The following is a 21,426-nucleotide window of genomic DNA, read 5'->3' on the forward strand; positions in this document are numbered from 1 at the left end:
ATCTCTGTAATCTCCTCCAGCCCCACAATCCTCCGAGATCTCTGTGCTCCTCTAATTCTGGCCTCTTGATCATCCCTGATTTTAATCGTTCCACCATTGGTGTTTGCGCCTTCAGTTGCCTGGGCCCCAAGCTCTGGAATACCCTCCCTAAACCTTTCCGTCTCTCCACCTCGCTTTCCTCCTTTGAGAAACTCATTAAAATCTACCTCTTTGACCAAGCTTTTGGTCACCTGACTTAATATCTCCTTTTGTGGTTCGGTGTTATTACTTTGTTTTATAATCCTCCTGTGAAGCACCTTGGGACATTTTTTTACATTAAAGGTGCTATATAAATATGTTGTTGTTGTAGTACTTGCAGGTCAGTTAGTTTAACATCAGTGGTGGGTAAGGTTTTAGAAACAATAATCAGGGGGAAAAAAATCAACAGACACTTTGAGAGGTTTGAGTTAATTAAGGCGAGCCTGCACAGATTTGTAAAAGGCAGATCATGCTTGACTAATCTAATTAAATTTTTTGATGAAGTAACAGAGAAGATTGATTAAGGAAATGCAGTGGATGTTGTTTATATGGATTTTAAGAAAGTATTTGATAAAGTACCACATAAAAGGCTGGTTAACAAAATTGAGGCTCATGGAGTAGGAGGGTCAGTGTCCAACTGGATAAAATAAAAACAAGAAATGCTGGAATCACTCAGCACGTCTGGCAGCATCTGTGGAAAGAGAAGCAGATTTAACGTTTCGGGTCACTGACCTTCGGAGTTCCGAAGTCATGATAAATGGTTGTTTTTCAGACAGTGGTGTTACCGTGAGGGTCAGTGCTAGGATCACTGTATTTTTTGCTATATATAAATGACTTTTATCTTGGAATACAGAGTAAGATTTCAACATTTGTCGATGACATCAAACTTGGAGATGCGTCAAACAGTGAGGATGATATGAACCTCCTGCAACAGGACATAGATTAGCAGAATGGGCAGAAAGGTGGCAGATAGAATTTAATACTGACAAGTGTGAGGTGATGCATTTTGGCAGAAGGAATAGGGAGAGGTAATATATACTTAAGTTCGAAAGGGTGTGCTGGAACAACAGGAACTAGGGATTCATGTACATAGATCTTTGAAGGTGGCAGGACATGTTGTGGGAGTGGTTCATAAAGCATTTGGGATCTTGGGCTTCATAAATAGAGGCATTGAGTGCAAAAGCAGGGAAATTATGCTGAACCTTTATAAAGCTCCAATTAGGCCACTATTAGAGTATTGTGTCCGGTTCTGGTCACCACATTTTAGGAAGGATGTGAGGGTCCTTGAGAGGGTGCAGAAGAGATTTACCAGAATGGTTCCAGGGATGGAGGATTTTAGTTACAAGGTTAGGTTGGAGAAGCTGGGGTTGTTCTCCCTGGAGCAAAGGAGATTGAGGAGAGATTTGATTGAGGTGTACAAGATGATGACCGGTTTAGACAAGTTAGACAAAGAAAAGCTGTTCCCATTAACTGATGGTGCACAGACTAAAGGGCACAGATTGAAGGTTTTGGGCAAGAGATGCAGGGGGATGTGACTGCTGTTAATGTGACCGAGTCAGCGAGAGGCCAGGCTGGGTAGCAAAGAGCTGCTTTAATGTGGAGCTGGATCTTGTTAAACCAGTCATGAGTTGAGGGTCATGACTGGTAGTTTCAGTCGCTGGTTGGTGAGCAATGAGGTTCTTCTCCCGAGTTACTCTGGATCCTGCTCCCAAATCAGTACACACACTCGGAGAGGCCGGGAAGGACAGAAACACATCTTTATAATCTTTAGCTCTAAAACTTCAATATTAAAGTAGATCATCTTGGCAACCTGTAGAGGCTGATTGGCTGCATTAGTACTGAGGGTCCAGTGAACATGGTCATTGGAGAAGGTAATTGTGTGATGTGTTGACAGGATGGAATCGCGATCTCCAGGGACTGGGACTCAGGCACCAACCTTCTTCAGTAAACTGACAGAGAATACTTCCCACATGGTCAAATCCAAAAAGCAGGAAATCATCAAGAAGTTGACTACAGTCACTGGAGGCAAGTCAGATTACAATAACTGTGTGACTGATAGACTCACCTGAGATCCCTCGTTTTGCCATCTACGTTTGTCTGCTACTGACAGGAGGGAGGAACATTTCACTGAACCTTTGGCCTTCCCCAGGGAAGATTGTGGGACTAGATCCTGGTGAAGAGCCAAGGCCTGATAGAAGTGACTGCATGAGATATTTAAAGATTATCCTTTGGGATCGCTCCATGATTCCAGTCTATCAGTGTGAATACACTCGCTCTGTGTGATGTTACGAGTGAGGTGGGAGGAGTGCACTGTTTATTCTAGTTCCACTTCTCCACGAATCACAACATAGATTTAAATGTTTTCCCACTTACCAATACAATCATAGACTCTATTTTTATCCCAAAATAAAACACAGCAACCAGGTTTCTTTAATAAACAACAAAATTATCAGTTTATTATAAAACAAGTCTTAACCAGTAATGAAGTAAAGCATAAACACACAGATTGAAATATCAAAGTTCCCTTTTTACCTTAGCCACTCACACTCTCATACACTGGTTAACTGGAAAAATAAAAGGAGTTTTTGTTTTTAGAGCTCTATTACAGACAAAAAAACACTTGGGCTGAATACTTGCTCATTCTTGAAGAAACACCAGATGAGATATATTGTGTTCCAAAACTGACATACAGTCTGGCCTCCGAGTACACGTAGATGGGTCACTGGGTTCTTTGTAAACAACTTCTCCAGATGTCCAAAGTTCTCTGTTATTTATTGAGCTGGAGGTCAGGTGGTTTCCTGCAAAAACTTCTTGTTGTTGCTGGAAGTCAGGTGGTTTCCCGGAAAAGCTTGTTTTCCTCACAAGACCTCTCACTGCCCCTTTTAAAAAAAACATTTCCAGCAACTGTTTTTCAAAGTCAAGTGGCCTTTACATGATCCCCTTGAAAAACCCCAAAGTTTAGCAGTTACACAGAGGCACTTTTGGAGCAGTGTGACACTCGCTTAGTGTGAACATAATGGAAATGGTTTACACCCAGGGACAGAACACTCTGGTTGCAGCTTATGTTTGTGTACCTGGTTTAAGTGCCTACGCATATTGGCTGTTAAATCATAGACTGCGTTTCAGCTTTCCTGTCATTTATTCTGGAGACAAGGGGGAATATTTTTAATCTTTCTCTAATTATTATTAGATTGTGATCGACCGGTTTTTCTTCCAGACGTTGGGCAGCCAGGAACGGAAATATTCAACATGCCAGCAGCTACACCGTCAGGTGAGGGTCTGGAACCAGCGGAGAGAAGGATTTAATCCCTGGCCAACCAGTCTAAACTGCAGAATCTCTGTAAAACTAGCAAATACTCAGAGAGCTCTCAGCACACTCACCCAGTGAGGTTGTTGTTTACAGTTCAAGACCCTGCTCCTTAACATCACATTTAGTTTGGAATGTGAAATGTGTGGAATCCACAGTCAGTGATTTGCATTTCTGTTTACAGCTATTCCTGGGTTACATTGTGACTGGAGTAACTAATCAGTGTCGGATCTTTGTCTAGACAAGATCGATTTTAAACCCAGGGATTAGAGTTTATCCAGATGCGGGCGTTGTAGGAGAAAGCAGTCTTAACGATTCTAGAATCAAATATTGGCTGATTGAGATTGATCCAACTACCTGACTCTGACTGCTGTGGGTTGCAATTGAATAAATGTTACTCCTGCTGTGCTTTATGCACCTGTCATAAAGTCAATGGCCATTCGGTCCATCAAGTCTATGCCTATACTAATACATTCTTAACATCAGCTCCCAGTTTCATTGTGAAAGGGAAATTAACATTCCGATCAACTGGAATCACAATGAGAAAATCCTAAATTAATGAACTTGAAAATGTTTTCAGCTGACCGAGAAACAAGACAGGTAATAAATGGGGGAATTCAGTGGGGAAATTGCAGGCTAAGCTTTGTTCAACTTGCATTAATTCTGGAAACTGGGTGAGTATGGAATATGCAAAGTGTGTAAGAGTTGTGAGGAAACTGCCCTGTTGGTGAACATTGTGGCCAATTCCAGGATTAATACTTTAATCGTATCGGAGGACTTTTAATGTGCTTTTTAAAAATTCATTCATGGATGTGGCCAGCATTTGTTGCCCATCCCGAGAGCGGGTCCCCTTCTTGAATACAACTGACTGGCTTGCTAGGCCATTTCAGAGGACAATTAAGAGTTGATCACATTTCTGTGGGTCTGGAGTCACAAGTAGGTCAGACCGGGTAAGGACGACAGATTTTCTTCCCTGAAGGACATTCATGAACCAGACGTGTTTTTACAATAATTGATGATAATTTCATGGGACCATTACGGAGACTAGCTTTCAATTCCAGATTTATTTAATTAACTGAATTTAAATTCCCTGTGGTGGGATTTGAACTCATGTCTCTGTGATGATTAGTCCAGGCCTCTGGATTGCTAGTCCTGTAACATAACCACTATACTACTGTATCTTCCTGGTTACTATGTGTCCCTCCCTCATACTGAAGATCTAACCTATTGACAGGACCAACTCCACATCGAGAAAACTTCCTGCTTTGTCCAGTTCTGAACTTTCTGGGAAAAGTGTTGAATCAGGTGCTGCTGATTCACTAATTGGCTGCAGTGAGCATAAGAACTAGAAGCAGGAGGAGGCCATTTGGCCCTTGAACCTGGTCTGCCGTTCAGTAAGTTCATAGCTGATCTTCCATGCCAGCTACACCTTCCTGCACTGTCCCCATATTCCTTAAAGGAACTAGTGATTGTTTTGTATTCCTTTAGAACTTATCACTAAGATCATCATGACCAATGCAAGTTAGAACACAGGCTTTCTGCAAATACTCCTCACATCAATATTTCATTCTTCTCCTATTTTCAGGCCTTCCTAAGCCATTCGCAGTTTTCACTGAGAGGTTGAGCAGAGCTGCCTGTAGGTCTCTCAGTGAGATTCTGAAACCCTTTGTCAGGCTCCATCCTACCTCCTTTCTGCTGGTGCTTTATATCAAAGCCACCCTGTTGGCAGCTTCTCCCATCAAGAATGATAGCAGAACAATCAATACGAGGATAGAATGAGGAATCTGATTTTCTTTGTCAACAGCTTTTCTCTGATAATGTTCGACAGGAGGGATTTGATTTCCAATGTTGAATATTTGTTCATCTTTAATGTTGACCTCAGTACCACTGTCTGGGTTAGTGAGACATGTTTTCCCTATCAGCCTTTCACATGGCCAATACAGTTTCTCGAGAGGGGCTCGAGTCCCTCATTTCCTCAATGACTGTTGACATTATAAAGTAACAAAGCTCAGGATTTCACTGTCAAAGTTTTTAAGTCATTGTTCATTAACTTATAGTTAAAAGCACCAACTCTCATCTATTAGAAATGAAAATCCAACAGCAGGAGAGGTTTGGTTATATTTTCTCTGATGTAAGCCTCGAGTTCTTAATGTTTCCAATGTTGTGTTTAGTTACAGATTAATTGTGGCTGTTTCACCAACAGTTACAGATTAAAACATCTCCAACAAAAACAATAGTCAACCAGTTGAAAATAAGTGAGGTGAAAGGGTGTTTGACTGTAGAGATCCCCCTGGGTCTGAGTCCATTTAATGAGTTAGGAGTACAGAATGGGTGCAGATGATAAAGGAGGATGAGACAGGCTCTGAGTTCGCAGAAGGAAGTCTCTGCATTACTTGGTTTCCTGTACTTGAAGCATGAAGAATGTAGCTTTGCTAAGGTCCATCAAAATGCACATCAAAGGTAGAAGATGCATCTGCTTCAGTGTGAAGCAACTTCCAGCTTTATCAGTGTTTTAGATGGGAGGGCTGCGTATTAGACAAGCTGAATGATGAGCAAGTGCCTGTGGAACATTTAATTAAATTGTAACCAGCAGCTTGGAGAGACAAGTCCACACTTTTTTCAAATTTGCTTTGGTCTAAAATAAGCTATGACACGGATTACATTGTGACATTGTGATCTCCCGTTGTTTTGCTGGTAAGATTTGTTGCTTGCTGAAACAATGTTCACTGTTTGTTCTTCCTTCCTGCTCCTCTCCCTCTTGTTTTACCTTCTTTCAACCCACCTTTTTTATACTGGTCTCTTGTCCCTCTTTCCCTCCTCTCTCCCAGGGTCAGTAAATTCTAGAAGCCAGTCCATGGCAGATCATTCCGCTAACAACATGGGTTTGGAGGACATTATTAGGAAGGCCTTAATGGGCAGTTATGATGACCATGGGGAAGAGCATTCATCGGGCAGTTCCGCTGCTATTAACCCAATGGCTGTCAGTCCTAGCACCAATTCTGTAACTGAAGAACAAACTGAAGACACTCGCTGCTTACCCTCAACAGGTCTGCACGCCCCCACTTCTCACTGACAGATTGTATCCAGTGCAGGATTAATGTACACATTCACGTCAGGTACACGAGTGTATCATGGATGTAGAGTATCCAGTGCAGGATTAATGTACACACAATTACTTTACAAACATGAGTACACTTTCCCATACAGGAACAACACTGTCAGCTAGAAAATGAGATAGTCTGGCACGAGGAATTAACCCAGCAAATGAAAAACTAACACACAAGAGGGAGATTTTAGACAAGACTATTTAGTCACATATTTTTGTTCTTTTTGTAACGTTAATATATTAATAAACAATAACACTTTGAGATGCAAGTGGTTTGAGTTGAATTGAAAATGTTTTCTGGGATTTGCATGTGTTTACAGCCCTGTTCTGCTTTTGTCAGTCTTGGTATCTAAAGTTTAATGGGCAACTGTAAAAAAAAAAAGTGCAACCTGCTGTCCCGTGTTTTATAAATGAATATTTCCAAAGACCAGTTAAACAGCAAAGACAGGTGGAATATTCAAACACTCAACTGACAGGACAAAGAAAGTTAAACAGAGTTGGTTCTCTTTTTGTCAAACTCTAGAGAAAGAGAATTTAGGAGATTCAGATTAAACAGAATAACATAATGAAATACTTTATTAAAATGTTTGAATCTGTTGTAGATTTTTTTTATACTACACAAAATCACTGCCGTATCTAATTAATTGGAGTGGTTTCTCTGAGTAAACGGCCAATGTGTTTTGAGGGTGAGCACAACTCTGTGATCACTCCTCAACGTGAAAATGCAGACAAACTGTTTGATGCTGCAAATCCGATTGGCTGCTTTTAATTTACAGGTGCAGGGAAGCCAAAGATGGGCATCCGGTCGAATGGCAGAAAGGTCAAATCGCCAGTGCCTGGCCTGGCCTTTTGTGAGAGACCAGCCTCTGCACATTCAGATAGTGACTGTCACAGGCGGACTCCACGAACACACCAGGTGTGGGAGAATAGACCATCATCCACAGGTAAGCTTTTCTTTATCTCCAGGTTTGACCAAAACTTGTTTACAAATAGCAGCAGAGTCTACAAAGTTTATCAACGTGTAGTTGCTGTTAAACCAATGGTGTATGTGTGAATGTTTCTATTCCAATGAGAGACACAATTCAGGCCTGTCATATACAAATCATCAGCCTTCTGATCTCAATAAATCAGAGTGAAGAGCCAAACAGAATGAGCAATTCACCCAGAGAAAGGACCTGTCTCATAGGAACCTAGGAGCAGGAGGAGGCCATTCAGCCCATCGAGCCTGCTCCACCATTCAATTTGATCTCCTAATAGAGTCATACAGCACAGAATCAGGCCCTTCGGCCCATCGTGTCTGTGCCAGCCGTCCAGCACCCAACTATTCTAATCCCATATTCCTGCACTTGGCCCATAGCCTTGTATGCTATGGTGTTTCAAGTGCTCATCTAAATACTTTTTAAATGTTGTGAGGGTTCCTGCCTCTATCACCTCTTCAGGCAGTGTGTTCCAGATTCCAACCACCCTCTGGGTGAAATTTTTTTTCCTCAAATCCCCTCTAAACCTCCTGCCCCTTTCCTTAAATCTATGCCCCCTGATTCTTGACCCCTCCGCTAAGGGAAAAACTCTCTTCCTATTTAGCCTATCCATGCCCCGAATAATTTTGTATACCTCAATCATGTCCCCCCTCATCCTTCTCTGCTCTAAGGAAAACAACCCTCGCCTTTTCAGTCTCTCTTCATAGCTGAAATGCTCCAGCCCAGGCAACATCCTGGTGAATCTCCTCTGCACCCTCTCCAGTGCAATCACATCCTTCCTATAGTGTGGTGCCCAGAACTGTACACAGTACTCCAGCTGTGGCCTAACTAGCATTTTATACAACTCCATCATAACCTCCCTGCTCTTATATTCTATGCCTCAGCTAATAAAGGCAAGTATCCCATATGCCTTCCTAACCACCTTATCTACCTGTGGTGCTGCCTTCAGTGATCTATGGACAAGTACACCAAGGTCCCTCTGACCTTCTGTACTTTCTAGGGTCCTACCATCCATTGTATATTCCCTTGCCTTGTTAGTCTCCCAAAATGCATCACCTCACCCTTTTTTAGGATTAAATTCCACTTGCCACTGCTCCGCCCATCTTACCAGCCCATCTATATCATCCTGCAATCTAAGGCTTTCCTCCTCACTATTTACGACACCACCAATTTTCATGTCATCTGCGAACTTACTGATCATACCTCCTATATTCACGTCTAAATCTTTAATGTACACTACAAACAGCAAGGGTCCCAGCACCGATCCCTGTGGTACACCACTGGTCACAGGCTTCCAATCGCAAAAACAACCCTCGACCATCACCCTCTGCCTCTTGCCACTAAGACAATTTTGGATCCAATTTGCCAAATTGCCCTGGATCCCATGGGCTCTTACCTTCTTAACCAATCTCCCATGCGGGACCTTATCAAAAGCCTTATTGAAGTCCATGTAGATGACATCAACTTTACCCTCATCTACACATCTAGTCACTGCCTCGAACAATTCAATCAAATTAATTAGACATGATCTCCCCCTGCCAAAGCTATGCTGACTATCCCTGATTAATCCCTGCTTCTCTAAGTGGAGATTAATCCTGTCCTTCAGAAATTTTTCCAATATTTTCCCAACCACTGATGTTAGACTCACCAGCCTGTGATTACCTGGTTTAATCCCTGCTACCCTTCTTGAATAATGGTACCACATTTGCTGTCCTCCAATCCTCTGATACCTCTCCTGTGGCCAGAGAGGATTTGTTTGTGTCAAAGCCCCTGCTATCTGCTCCCTTGCCTCACATAACAGCCTGGGATACATCTCATCTGGGCTTGGGGATTTATCCACTTTTAAGCCTGCTAAAACAGCTAATACTTCCTCCCTTTCAATGCTAATGTGTTCAAGTATATCACAATCCCCCACCCTGATCACTACACCTACATCGTCCTTCTCCATAGTGAACACAGATGAAAAGTAATCATTTAAAACCTCACCTGTGTCCTTCAGCTCCACACACAGATTGCCACGTTGGTCCCTAATGGGCCCTACTCTTTCCCTGGTTATCCTCTTACCCTTAATATACTTCTAAAACGCCTTGGGATTTTCCTTTATCTTGCCCACCAGTGTTTTTTCATGTCCCCTCTTCGCTCTCCTAATTACTTTTTTAAGTGCCACCCTACACTTTCTATACTCCTCCAGTGCCTCCGCTGTTTTCAGTGCTTGGGATCTGCCGTAAGCCTCCTTTTTTTCCCCTGATCCAATCCTCTATATCCCTTGACATCCAGGGTTCCTGGGCCTGTTAGTCCTACCCTTCACCTTAACGGGTACATGTTGGCTGTTTGGGATTTTCTTCTCCCTGCTGCTCTCATATGCGTTCAAGTCTTCAGAAGAAGGAATTTTCCTCCACGCAAGATCTGATGGCAGGTTGTTCAACCTTACCCGTCTAAGAGCGAAGACCAAAGTACGGAAAGTCCTCATCAGGGAACTTCTCTTTGCTGACGATGCTGCATTAACATCTCACACTGAAGAGTGTCTGCAGAGTCTCATCGACAGGATTGTGGCTGCCTGCAATGAATTTGGCCTAACCATCAGCCTCAAGAAAACGAACATCGTGGAGCAGGACGTCAGAAATGCTCCATCCATCAATATCGGTGACCACGCTCTGGAAGTGGTTCAAGAGTTCACCTACCTAGGCTCAACTATCACCAGTAACCTGTCTCTCGATGCAGAAATCAACAAGCGCATGGGAAAGGCTTCCACTGCTATGTCCAGACTGGCCAAGAGAGTGTGGGAAAATGGCGCACTGACACAGAACACAAAAGTCTGCGTGTATCGAGCCTGTGTCCTCAGTACCTTGCTCTACGGCAGCGAGGCCTGGACAACGTATGTCAGCCAAGAGCGACGTCTCAATTCATTCCATCTTCGCTGCCTCCGGAGAATCCTTGGCATCAGGTGGCAGGACCGTATCTCCAACACAGAAGTCCTCGAGGCGGCCAACATCCCCAGCTTATACACACTACTGAGTCAGCGGCGCTTGAGATGGCTTGGCCATGTGAGCCGCATGGAAGATGGCAGGATCCCCAAAGACACATTGTACAGCGAGCTCGCCACTGGTATCAGACCCACCAGCTGTCCATGACTCCGCTTTAAAGACGTCTGCAAACGCGACATGAAATCCTGTGACATTGATCACAAGTCGTGGGAGTCAGTTGCCAGCGATCGCCAGAGCTGGCGGGCAGCCATAAAGACGGGGCTAAAGTGTGGCGAGTCGAAGAGACTTAGCAGTTGGCAGGAAAAAAGACAGAGGCGCAAGGGGAGAGCCAACTGCGAAACAGCCCCGACAACCAATTTTATCTGCAGCACCTGTGGAAGAGCCTGTCACTCTAGAATTGGCCTTTATAGCCACTCCAGGCGCTGCTCCACAAACCACTGACCACCTGCAGGCGCTTACCCATTGTCTCCCGAGACAGGGAGGCCAAAGAAGAAGGAGAAGATAGATTTGCCTACATTTGCTCCTCTGATGATAGATATAGGACAGATGTGAGAGGTAGTTTCTTTACTCAGAGAGTAGTAGGGGCGTGGAACGCCCTGCCTGCAACAGTAGTAGACTCGCCAACTTTAAGGGCATTTAAGTGGTCATTGGATAGACATATGGATGAAAATGGAATAGTGTAGGTCAGATGGTTTCACAGGTCGGCGCAACATCGAGGGCTGAAGGGCCTGTACTGCGCTGTAATGTTCTAATTCTAATTCTATTTCATGCTGACTGGAGACCTGTAGTTCACACCCAGCCAAGTGATTGCCCCCTTTTTGTTTTTAAGTTCTACCCATATGGCCTCATTTGAGGAACCTTCTAAGATATCGTCCCTCTTTACTGTAGTAATTGACTCCTTGATCAACAGTGCAATACCACCTCCTCTTTTACCCCCTCCCCCATCACCACCTGAAGATTCTATACCCTGGACTATTGAGCTGCCAGTCCTGCCCCTCCCTCAGCCATGTCTCTGTGATAGCAATAATATCATAATCCCATGTGCTAATCAACACCCTCAATTCATCTGCCTTATTAGTAAAACTCTTTGCATTAAAATAGATGAAATCCAACCTTGCATTTTTCACTTGTGCCTTACCAGGTCTATATTTGCTCTGCCTTCCAGGCAGACTCACTTTCTGTTCTATATCACCCCCTACTGTACCTCCACTCTGTATCCCATCCCCCGGACAAATTAGTTTAAACCCCCCCAACAGAACTAGCAAACCTCCCAGCAAGGATGTTGGTCCCGTTCCAGTTCAGGTGCAACCCGTCCAACTTGTACAGGTCCCACCTTTGCCAGAAACAGACCCAGTGATCCAGGAAACTAAAGCCCTCCCTCCTGCACCATCTCCTCAGCCACACATTCATCTGCTCTTTCCTCCTATTTCTAAACTCACTAGCACTTGGCACCGTGAGTAATCCAGAGATTACAACGGGCGGCGCAGTGGTTAGCACCGCAGCCTCACAGCTCCAGCGACCCGGGTTCAATTCTGGGTACTGCCTGTGTGGAGTTTGCAAGTTCTCCCTGTGTCTGCGTGGGTTTTCTCCGGGTGCTCCGGTTTCCTCCCACATGCCAAAGACTTGCAGGTTGATAGGTAAATTGGCCATTATAAATTGCCCCTAGTATAGGTAGGTGGTCGGGAAATATAGGGACAGGTGAGGATGTGGTAGGAATATGGGATTAGTGTAGGATTAGTATAAATGGGTGGTTGATGGTCAGCACAGACTTGGTGGGCCGAAGGGCCTGTTTCAGTGCTGTATCTCTAAAACTAAAAACTAAAAACAACCTTAGAGGTCGTGCTTTTTAATCTGCTACCTAGCTCCCTAAATTCTTGTTGCAGGACCTCATCCCTTTTTCTACCTATGTCGTTGGTACCAATGTGTATCGCGACCTCTGACTATTCACCCTCCTCCTTCTGAATGTCCCGCAGCTGCTCTGTGACATCCTTGACCCTAGCACCAGGGAGGCAACATACCATCCTGGAGTCACGTTTGCAGCCACAGAAACGCCCATCTGTTCCCGTTACGGTAAAATCCCCTTTCACTATAGCTTTTCCACCCCTTTTCCTCCCCTGCTGTGCAGCAGAGCCCTCCGTGGTGCCACAGACCTGGCTGTTGCTGCTTTCCCCTGGGAGGTCATCCCCCCCCAACAGTATCCAAAGCGGTATATCTGTTTGAGAGGGGGATGGCCACAGGGGATTCCTGCACTACCTGCCTGTGCCTACTAATCTGTCTGGTGGTCCCCCATCCCTTTTCTACCTGTGCAGCCATTACCTGCGGTGTGACCACCTCACTAAACGTGCTATCCATGATGTCCTCAGCATCGCAGATGCTCCACAGTGAATCCACCTGCAGCTCCAGCTCCGTAATGCAGGTAGTCAGTAGCTGCAGATGGATACACTTCCTGCACACATCATCGTCAGGGACACTGGAAGCGTCCCTGATTCCCCACATAGCACAGGAGGAGCAGATCACGGGGCTGAGCTCTCCTGCCATGACTTACCTTTAAATTAATTTAGTTACTCCATTTAAAAAATACTGATTACACTTGTTCTACTCCAAACACTACCCAGTACAATCTAAAGTCCTTAATAAATTACAATAATTTAAGTAGTTCTACTCACCTTATCACGTGAGGTTTTTAAAAAAAAAATCCCCCTTTTTAAGCAATTTAAATGCACTAACAGCTGTTACTTACCCAATCAATCACCTGGTGTAAAACAGGTGAAGAAATGTATTTAGAACTGTAGAAAAGGTACAGCACAGAAGGAGGCCATTCAGCCCATCTTGTCCGTGTCGGCCGAAAAAACTAGCTGCCCAATCTAATCCCACCTCCCAGCACCTGTTCCATAGGCTTGCAAGTTACAGCACTTCAGGTGCATGTCCAGGTACCTTTTAAAAGAATTGAGGGTTTCTGCCTCCACTACCGTTCCTGGCAGTGAATTCCAGACACCCACCACCCTCTGGATGAAAAAGATTCCCCTCATATCCCCTCTAATCCTTCTACCGATCACCTTAACTCTGTGTCCCCTGCTAATTGACCTTCCCACCAGGGGAAACAGGTCCTTCCTGTCTACTCTATCTAGTCCCCTCATAATTTTGTACAGCTCAGTTAAGTCACCCCTCAGCCTCCTCTGTTCTAAGGAAACCTACCCTAGCCTATCGACTCTTTCCTCATAGCTGCAACTTTCAAGCCCTGGTAACATTCTTGTAAATCTCCTCTGTACTCTCTCCAGAGCAATTATGTCCTTCCTGTAATGTGACCAGAACTGTACGCAATACTCCAGCTGTGGCCTAACCAGTGTTTTATACAATTCCAGCATTACATCCCTGCTTTTGTATTCTATACCTCAGCCATTAAAGGAAAGCATTCCATTTGCCTTCTTCACCACTCTATCTACCTGTCCTGCCACCTTCAGGGACCTGTGGACATGCCCTCCAAGGTCTCTCACTTCTTCTACCCCTCTCAATATCCTCCCGTTTATTGTGTATTCCCTCGCTTTATTTGCCCTCCCCAAATGCATTACCTCAAACTTCTCTGGATTGAATACCATTTGCCACTTTTCCGCCCACTCAACCAAACCATTGATATCATTCTGGAGTGCACGACTCTTCACCTCACCATTAACTACACGGCCAATTTTTGTGTCATCATCAAATTTCCCAATCATGCCTCCCACATTTAAATCCACATCGTTAATATATACCACAAACAGCGAGGGACCCAACACTGAGCCCTGTGGAACGCCACTGGAAATCGCTTTCTATTCGCAAAAACATCCATCGACTACTACCCTTTGTTTCCTGTCACTGAGTCAATTCTGGATCCAACCTGCCACATTCCCCTGTATTCCATGGGCTTTCATTTTACTGACCAGTCTGCCATGCAGGACCTTGTCAAATGCCTTACTAAAATCCATGTAGACCACATCCACTGCACTACCCTCACCAATCCTCCTTGTTACTTCCTCAAAAAACTCATAGGAACATCCGAATTAGGAGCAGGAGTTGGCCACTTGGCCCTTCGAGCCTGCTCCGCCATTCAATAGGTTCATGGCTGAACTGATTACTCCACATTTCCACCTACCCCCGATAACCTTCCACTCCCTTGCTTATCAAGAATCTGTCTACCTCTGCTTTAAAAATATTCAAAGACTCTGCTTCCACTGCCTTTTGAGGAAGAGAATTCCAAAGACTCACGACCCTCAGAGGGAAAAGGTTTCTCCTCATCTCTGTCTTAAATGGGCGACTCCTTATTTTTAAACAGTGACCCTGAGTTCTTGATTCTCCCACAAGGGGAAACATCCTTTCCACATCCACCCTGTCAAGACCCCTCAGGATCTTATACGTTTCAATCAAGTCACCTCTTACTCTTCTAAACTCCAGCGGATACAAGCCGAGCCTGTCCAATCTTTCCTCATAAGACAGCCCACCCATTCCAGGTATTAGTCTAGTAAACCTTCTCTGAACTGCTTCCAACGCATAGGCCTATAATTATTCGGCCGATCCCTCGCACCCTTTTTAAACAATGGTATAACGTTTGCAGGCCTCCAATCCTCTGGCACCTCGCCCGTATCCAGTGAGGATTTGAAGATGATCCTCAGCGCATCTGCTATTTCCTCCCTGGCTTTCTTTAACAACCTGGGATGCAATCCATCCGGCCCTGGTGATTTATTCACTTTCAAGACTGTCAGAACCTCTAATACTTCCTCTCTCACTATGCTAATCGTATCTAATATTTCACACTCCTCTTTAACTACAATCATCCCTCTCCTTTGTGAAGACAGAGGCAAAAAACTCATTAAGAACCCAGCCCATCATTATCTGCATGTATGTGTAAGTTCCCTTGATAGGCCCTACCCTTTTCTTAATTATCCTCTTACTCTTAATGTACTGATAAAGCATCTTTGGGTTTTCCTTGATTTTACCTGCCAATATTTTTCCATGTCCTCTCTTTGCTTTTACTAATTTCCTTTTTTACTTCACCCTACACTTTCTATACTCCTCTCAGCTTTCTAAAGTATTAAGTTTTTGGTGATCGTCATAAGCTTCAACATAGGGGTGGCACAGTGGTTAGCACCGCAGCCTCACAGCTCCAGCGATCCGGGTTCAATTCTGGGTACTGCCTGTGTGGAGTTTGCAAGTTCTCCCTGTGTCTGCGTGGGTTTTCGCCGGGTGCTCCGGTTTCCTCCCACAGCCAAAAGACTTGCAAGTTGAAAGGTGAATTGGCCGTTATAAATTGTCACTAGTATAGGTAGGTGGTAGGGGAATATAGGGACAGGTGAGGATGTGGTAGGAATATGGGATTAGTGTAGGATTAGTATAAATGGGTGGTTAATGGTCAGCACAGACTCGGTGGGCCGAAGGGCCTGTTTCAGTGCTGTATCTCTAAAGTCTAAATCTAAAATCTAAAATACCCTGTAAGCCTCTAGATAACCAGTGAGCTCTAGATTTGGCCATACCACCCTTTATCTTTATGGGGACATGCCTACACTGTGCCTGGAGAATCTTGCTTTTGAATGCCTCCCACTGGTTTGCCACTGATTTTCCTTCAAGTAGCTGTATCCAGTCCACTTTAGCCAGATCGCCTCTCAGTTTCGTAAAATTTGCCTTCCCTCTGTTTAGAACTTTAACTCCTGTCTTATCTTTGTCCCTTTCCATGAGTATGCTAAAACTATTATGATCACTGTCTCCAAAATGGTCACCCACTGCTACTTCGTCCACTTGCCCAGCATCATTACCGAAGACTAAATCTAGAATTGCGTCCCCTCTCGTTGGGCTTGTTACGTGCTGGCTACAAAAGTTCTCTTGAATGCAGTTCAAGAATTTTGTGCCCTCTGTGCCCTTCACACTGTTTGTATCCCAGTTGATATTGTTCGATAGTTTTTGCAGTCAGAAATTTTCCTACATATTTGTTCTTCTACCTCCCTCTCATTATTTGGGGGTCTATAGTACACACCCAGTAGTGTAGCTGCCCCTTTTTTGTTTCTGATCTCCACCCATAAGGCTTGATTTGATGATTAATTTAGCGCATCAACCCTCCTCACAGTTGTTTTTGATTCCTTAACTAATAATGCTACATCCCCTCCTTTTTTATCTCCCTCTCCATCCTGCCTGAAAACTCTATATCCAGGGATGTTGAGCTGCCATTCTTGCCCCACTTTAAGCCAAATTTCCGTTATAGCAACAATATTGTGTTGCCATTTGTCTAGCTTTGCCCTCAGCTCATCGGCTTTATTTACTATATTCCTTGCATTTAAATAAATACCCTTTGACACTGCCAAATTCCTGTGCTGCAAACTGTTTAACCTTTGCTTCTTCTGCCTTTCTGAGTCACTCGCTAATTTCCTGCCTGCCGTTCCCTGCCCTGAAATTGTCCAATCTGAAACTGCCGTCAGGTTCTCATCCCCCTGCCAAACTAGTTTAAACCATCCCCAACAGCACTCACAAAACTTCCTGCAAGGATATTTGTCCCAGTCCTGTTCAGGTGCAGACTGTCCGGCTTGTACAGGTCCCACCTTCCCCACAACCGGTCCCAATGCTCCAAAAATCTGAAGCCCTCCCTCCTGCACCATCTCGCCAGCCTGGTGTATTCTCCTATTTCTATACTCACTAACGCATGACCTTGGGAGTAACCCAGAGATTACTGGCCTTGAGGTCTGCTTGCTAATCTCTTTCCTAACTCCCTAAACGCAGCCTGCAGGACCTGATCACTCTTTCTTCCTATATCGTTGGTACTGAGGGAGTTCTGCACTGTTGGAGGGTCAGAACTGAGGGAGTTCCGCACTGTCGGAGGGTCAGTACTGAAGGAGTGCCGCACTTTCGGAGGGTCAGTACTGAGAGAGTGCCGCACTGTTGGAGGGTCAGTACTGAGGGAGTGCTGCACTGTCAGAGGGTCAGTACTGAGGGAATGTCGCACTGTCGGAGGGTCAGTACTGGGGCAGTGCCGCACTGTTCGAGGGGCAGTACTGAGGGAGTGCTGCACTGTCGGAGGGCCAGTCCTGAGGGAGCGCTGCACCGTAGGAGGGCCAGTCCTGAGGGAGTGCTGCACTGTCAGAGGGTCAGTATTTCAGACGAAATGTTAAACTGAGGGTGTCTCTGCCTTTTCAGGTGAACATATGAAAACTCGATTGTACTGTTGGAAGAAGAGCAGGGGAGTTCTCCCTAACATGAGATGTTGATGTGAGATTATGATAATAGTTGGTCTTTGTATGGAAGGGCATTTCTCATTCAGTGCTCTCTTTTGTTTATAGGATCTGCTCCTTTTCCCTATAACGTCCTGAATTTCGGGCTACCCACAGGATTGGTCTCAACGTCCCTCGTTGCACCTCCAGCAATTAATCTGCCGATCACTGCAACAAGCCAAGTGCACTCCTGGGAGAGAGAAGGCGAGCCCAAGCCATTGCTTTCCTCACAATACGAAACGCTATCAGACAGTGAATAGACTGCAAAACTCAGCAAGGTGGAGCAGCGACAGGTGGAAATCTCCCTCAGCTGATAGGACAGTGATTGCAGTTTGTGAACCATTCACAAGGTCACTCTGAAGGTCACTGTGTGGTCATTGACTGCATGTTATGTTACACTGGTAGCTAATTACCATTCTGCATTCTACATTTCAGAAGCAGAGATAAATCTGCCCTCTGTAAGTTCACCTTTGAACAAAGTAAGGTTTATTTTTTATTTTTTTATTGTGTAGTTTTAAACTGATTGAACTGTTCAAGTGTTATCTTCTGTTTCCTTCTCTCATTAAAAATGAATTTTGAGAATGCAGCAGGTTGTGTCGATGTGTTTGAAAGTTAGTTTCTCATTTCAGTGAGTTGCTCTGTTTTACACGTTCCAAGTTAATCTGATCAAAAAGCCTTGTTTAAATAATTCTTAATCAAAGTTTAATTGATAGAAATTCTCAGACACTTTTTAAGGTTTAAAGATCAGTCTCTCTAAAGTAAATTGTACATTCCAATGGATGGAGAGACTGAGGGGCAGCCATGAGACACTGCGATGTGTGAGGGTGAGGACACCAGTCGAATGAGGCCTGTCACTCAGATAATGGAGAGGATTTTCTGCTGACCACTGCCGCCCCCATCCCCCATCTATTGGGAATATCCCAGGTTTAAAATTGGCTTGGGTTCGGAATTATCTTCCTTAAATTCCAGGAACTCCAGTAAATTCAATGCCCAGATTTTGCAGTCAGTGGTGAGGCAAGGGTACTCTCCACTGATCTCGAGGTTTCACTGAGGGATATTGTGATCTCTGTGGTGTGAATTTCCCTTTGTTGCCGTGCAGTGACACTGGAACCGATTGCAGAGTTCATTGCAGGGTTCATTGCAGAGTTCATTACTGGCAATTCCCACCATGGGACTGCAGTGATGTCATTAGGCTATCTAAACAGCCAATCACAGTAAAGGATTTCACAGACCCCGACCTACCCCTGCAAAAAACAGGAAACAAAAACCACTAAAATAAAATCACTTAAAAAAAATATTTACATTGAGCAAATTAAAGATTGGGACATACACATAGGGGCAAGGTAAAATATTCTGAAAAAACTTTGCTAAAACATTTTTTTTTAATTTAGCTTAAAAAAATCTACTAATCATTTAACAGAAATCCTTACCTTTCTAACAACATCACCATTAAAAACCCAGTTACACCTGATTGAACAAGGTGTAACTTTTGCAGGGGTTTCTAACTCTTGTGTGGGGATTGGCAAGTTAAGATTCTCCTGATTTCAGTGATTTCCGGCTCGGGGGAGGGGATGGTCGGTCCACAGTGACTGTGCCTGTCCGAGTTCAGACTGACAGATTGTAACTTCAGGACCTCCGCACTAATCTGTGCATCCCTCACATCCTGGGCTGAATTTTCTCCTGAGGACACAGGTCAGGGTGGCACCCCAGGAAGTGGGCGCCATTTCCATTTACCATTAAGCTACCAGCCACATGCCATCTCACGGCAGCCAGCCAATTAAGGAACATGAGGTGTGGAGGCCATCCAATCCCAGGCCCAAGATGGCGGTGTGGGCGGCAAGGTCAGTGTCAGCTGGCGCCTCAGAAGGTGCTGGAACCATATTTTTAAAGGGCTGCCAGCCCTGCTTTCGTTTCTGCCTCAGCAAAGGTCTCCTTCCTGCTGCTGCTCCATCACTGAAGACTCAAACATGTTTTGGTGGTGTATTTAGTAACACAACAGGGGTGTTTTGGAGAAAGCTTCAGACTCAGGATAAGGTCAACTATGAACTGTTTATTATTTACATAATTCTATATACACTCTCATCGAGCTTCCTAAGCGAGCATCCTTTGTGCTGCTCTCCTCTCCAGTCATAGAATTATATACAGCACAGAAGGAGGCCATTTGGCCGGCTCTCCATGGAGCTCTGCAGTCAGTCTCACTACCCCTCATGGTACAACCAGTGCCACACTCAAAGATGAATGTTCACAGGACAAAGAGGGAGCCACACCACAGATTCAGGCTGCGGTATTGGTGCTGCTTCCTCATTGAAACCCTGTGACTTCAGCAAACACCATCAACTCCACTCCCCCTCCCTGCCACTGCACCCGTCCCACCCCCGGTAGACCCCAAGCAGAGGACAGCCTATTTGTAACATATTATTCTAACCTCATGTGATTATGACATCATCACTCTTACAGTGGGAGGGGTCGCTCTCACTGTCTTCATCATTAACCCTTTACATCCTTATACTACATCTCCCCCAAGTCTCTATCCAACATTTTATCAAACTATTTACATACTTGACTTATCTACTACCCTCTCTCCCCCTGCAAGTCTCTGACTTCACAGATTTAGTCAGTTAGGAGGTTTGACAACTCTCGCTGATCGAACTGTAGTCTGACTCGGATGATCAGTTGTCTTCCTTTACTTAGTTACTCTACTACAGTTTGTAACTTTCCATTCAGATTGGGTTTGTTCCTCTTCATCTGGATCTTCCAAATGAAGAACTGGCTTGTGCTTTTGAGGGATAGGGATAATCATTCTCCCATTTAAGGAAATTATGAAGGTATGAGGGGCAAAGTGGCTGAGGTGGGTTGGGAAAATACATTAAAAGGTATGAAAGTACATAGACAATGGATAGTCTTTAAAGAAATGTTACATAGTTTACAGCAACTATACATTCCTTCAACACAAAAACCCCAAAAGTAAAGGCAGTCAACTGTGGATAACAAAGGAAGTTAAGGATTGCATAAGATTAAAAGAAAAGGCCAATAAAGTTGCCAGAAATAGTAGTAAACCTGAGGATTGGGAGGATTTTAGAATACAGCAAAGGAGGACCAAGAAACTGATAAAGAAAGGGCGAATAGAATATGGATGTAAACTAGCAAAAAATATAAAAACGGACTGTAAAAGTTTCTATAGGTACGTAAAAAGGAAATGTTTGGCTAAAACAAATGTGGGTCCATTACAGGCAGAGCCAGGAGAATTTATAATGGGGAATAGAGAAATGGTAGAGAAGCGAAATGATTACTTTGTGTCTGTCTTCACTGAGGAAGATACAAGAAATCTCCCAGAATTAGAGATCCAAGAGATTGGGGGGAATGAGGAATTGAAGGAAATGAGTATTAGTAAGAAGGCTGTATTGGAGAAATTAATGGGGCTGAAGGTTGATAAGTCCCCAGGACCTGATATTCTACATCCCATAGTGTTGAAAGAGGTAGCTATGGAGATAGTGGATGCATTGGTGATCATCTTCCAAAATTCTATAGATTCTGGAGTGGTTCCTGCAGATTCGAAGGTAGCAAATGTCACCCCAATATTTAAGAAGGGAGGGAGAAAGAAAACAGGGAATTACAGACCTGTTAGCCTTACATCAGTCATTGGGAAAATGTTGGAATCTATTCTAAAGTATGTGAGAAATGGACACTTGGATAATAATGATCTGATTGGGCAGAGTCAACATGGATTTATGAATGGGAAATCTTGTTTTATAAACCTGTTGTAGGTTTTTGAGGATGTTACTAACAGAATTGATAAAGGGGAGTCGGT

At 44.2% G+C, this 21,426-nt stretch overlaps 1 protein-coding gene across 1 annotated transcript in view; it reads left to right on the plus strand.

Moving 5' to 3' along the window:
• ncor2 (nuclear receptor corepressor 2) overlaps positions 1 to 18,204 on the plus strand; it is a 446,529-nt gene extending 428,325 nt beyond the window's left edge. The window contains exons 44-48 of the mRNA XM_068055641.1: positions 1,913 to 2,043; positions 3,209 to 3,289; positions 6,154 to 6,372; positions 7,208 to 7,375; positions 17,688 to 18,204. Of these exons, the coding sequence (XP_067911742.1) occupies positions 1,913 to 2,043; positions 3,209 to 3,289; positions 6,154 to 6,372; positions 7,208 to 7,375; positions 17,688 to 17,878 (790 nt within the window). The 3' untranslated portion in view covers positions 17,879 to 18,204. The remainder of the gene's footprint in view (positions 1 to 1,912; positions 2,044 to 3,208; positions 3,290 to 6,153; positions 6,373 to 7,207; positions 7,376 to 17,687) is intronic.
• Positions 18,205 to 21,426: the final 3,222 nt, after the last annotated feature.

This window comes from Heterodontus francisci, chromosome 23 (assembly GCF_036365525.1).
Source record: "Heterodontus francisci isolate sHetFra1 chromosome 23, sHetFra1.hap1, whole genome shotgun sequence".
Lineage (NCBI taxonomy): Eukaryota > Metazoa > Chordata > Chondrichthyes > Heterodontiformes > Heterodontidae > Heterodontus > Heterodontus francisci.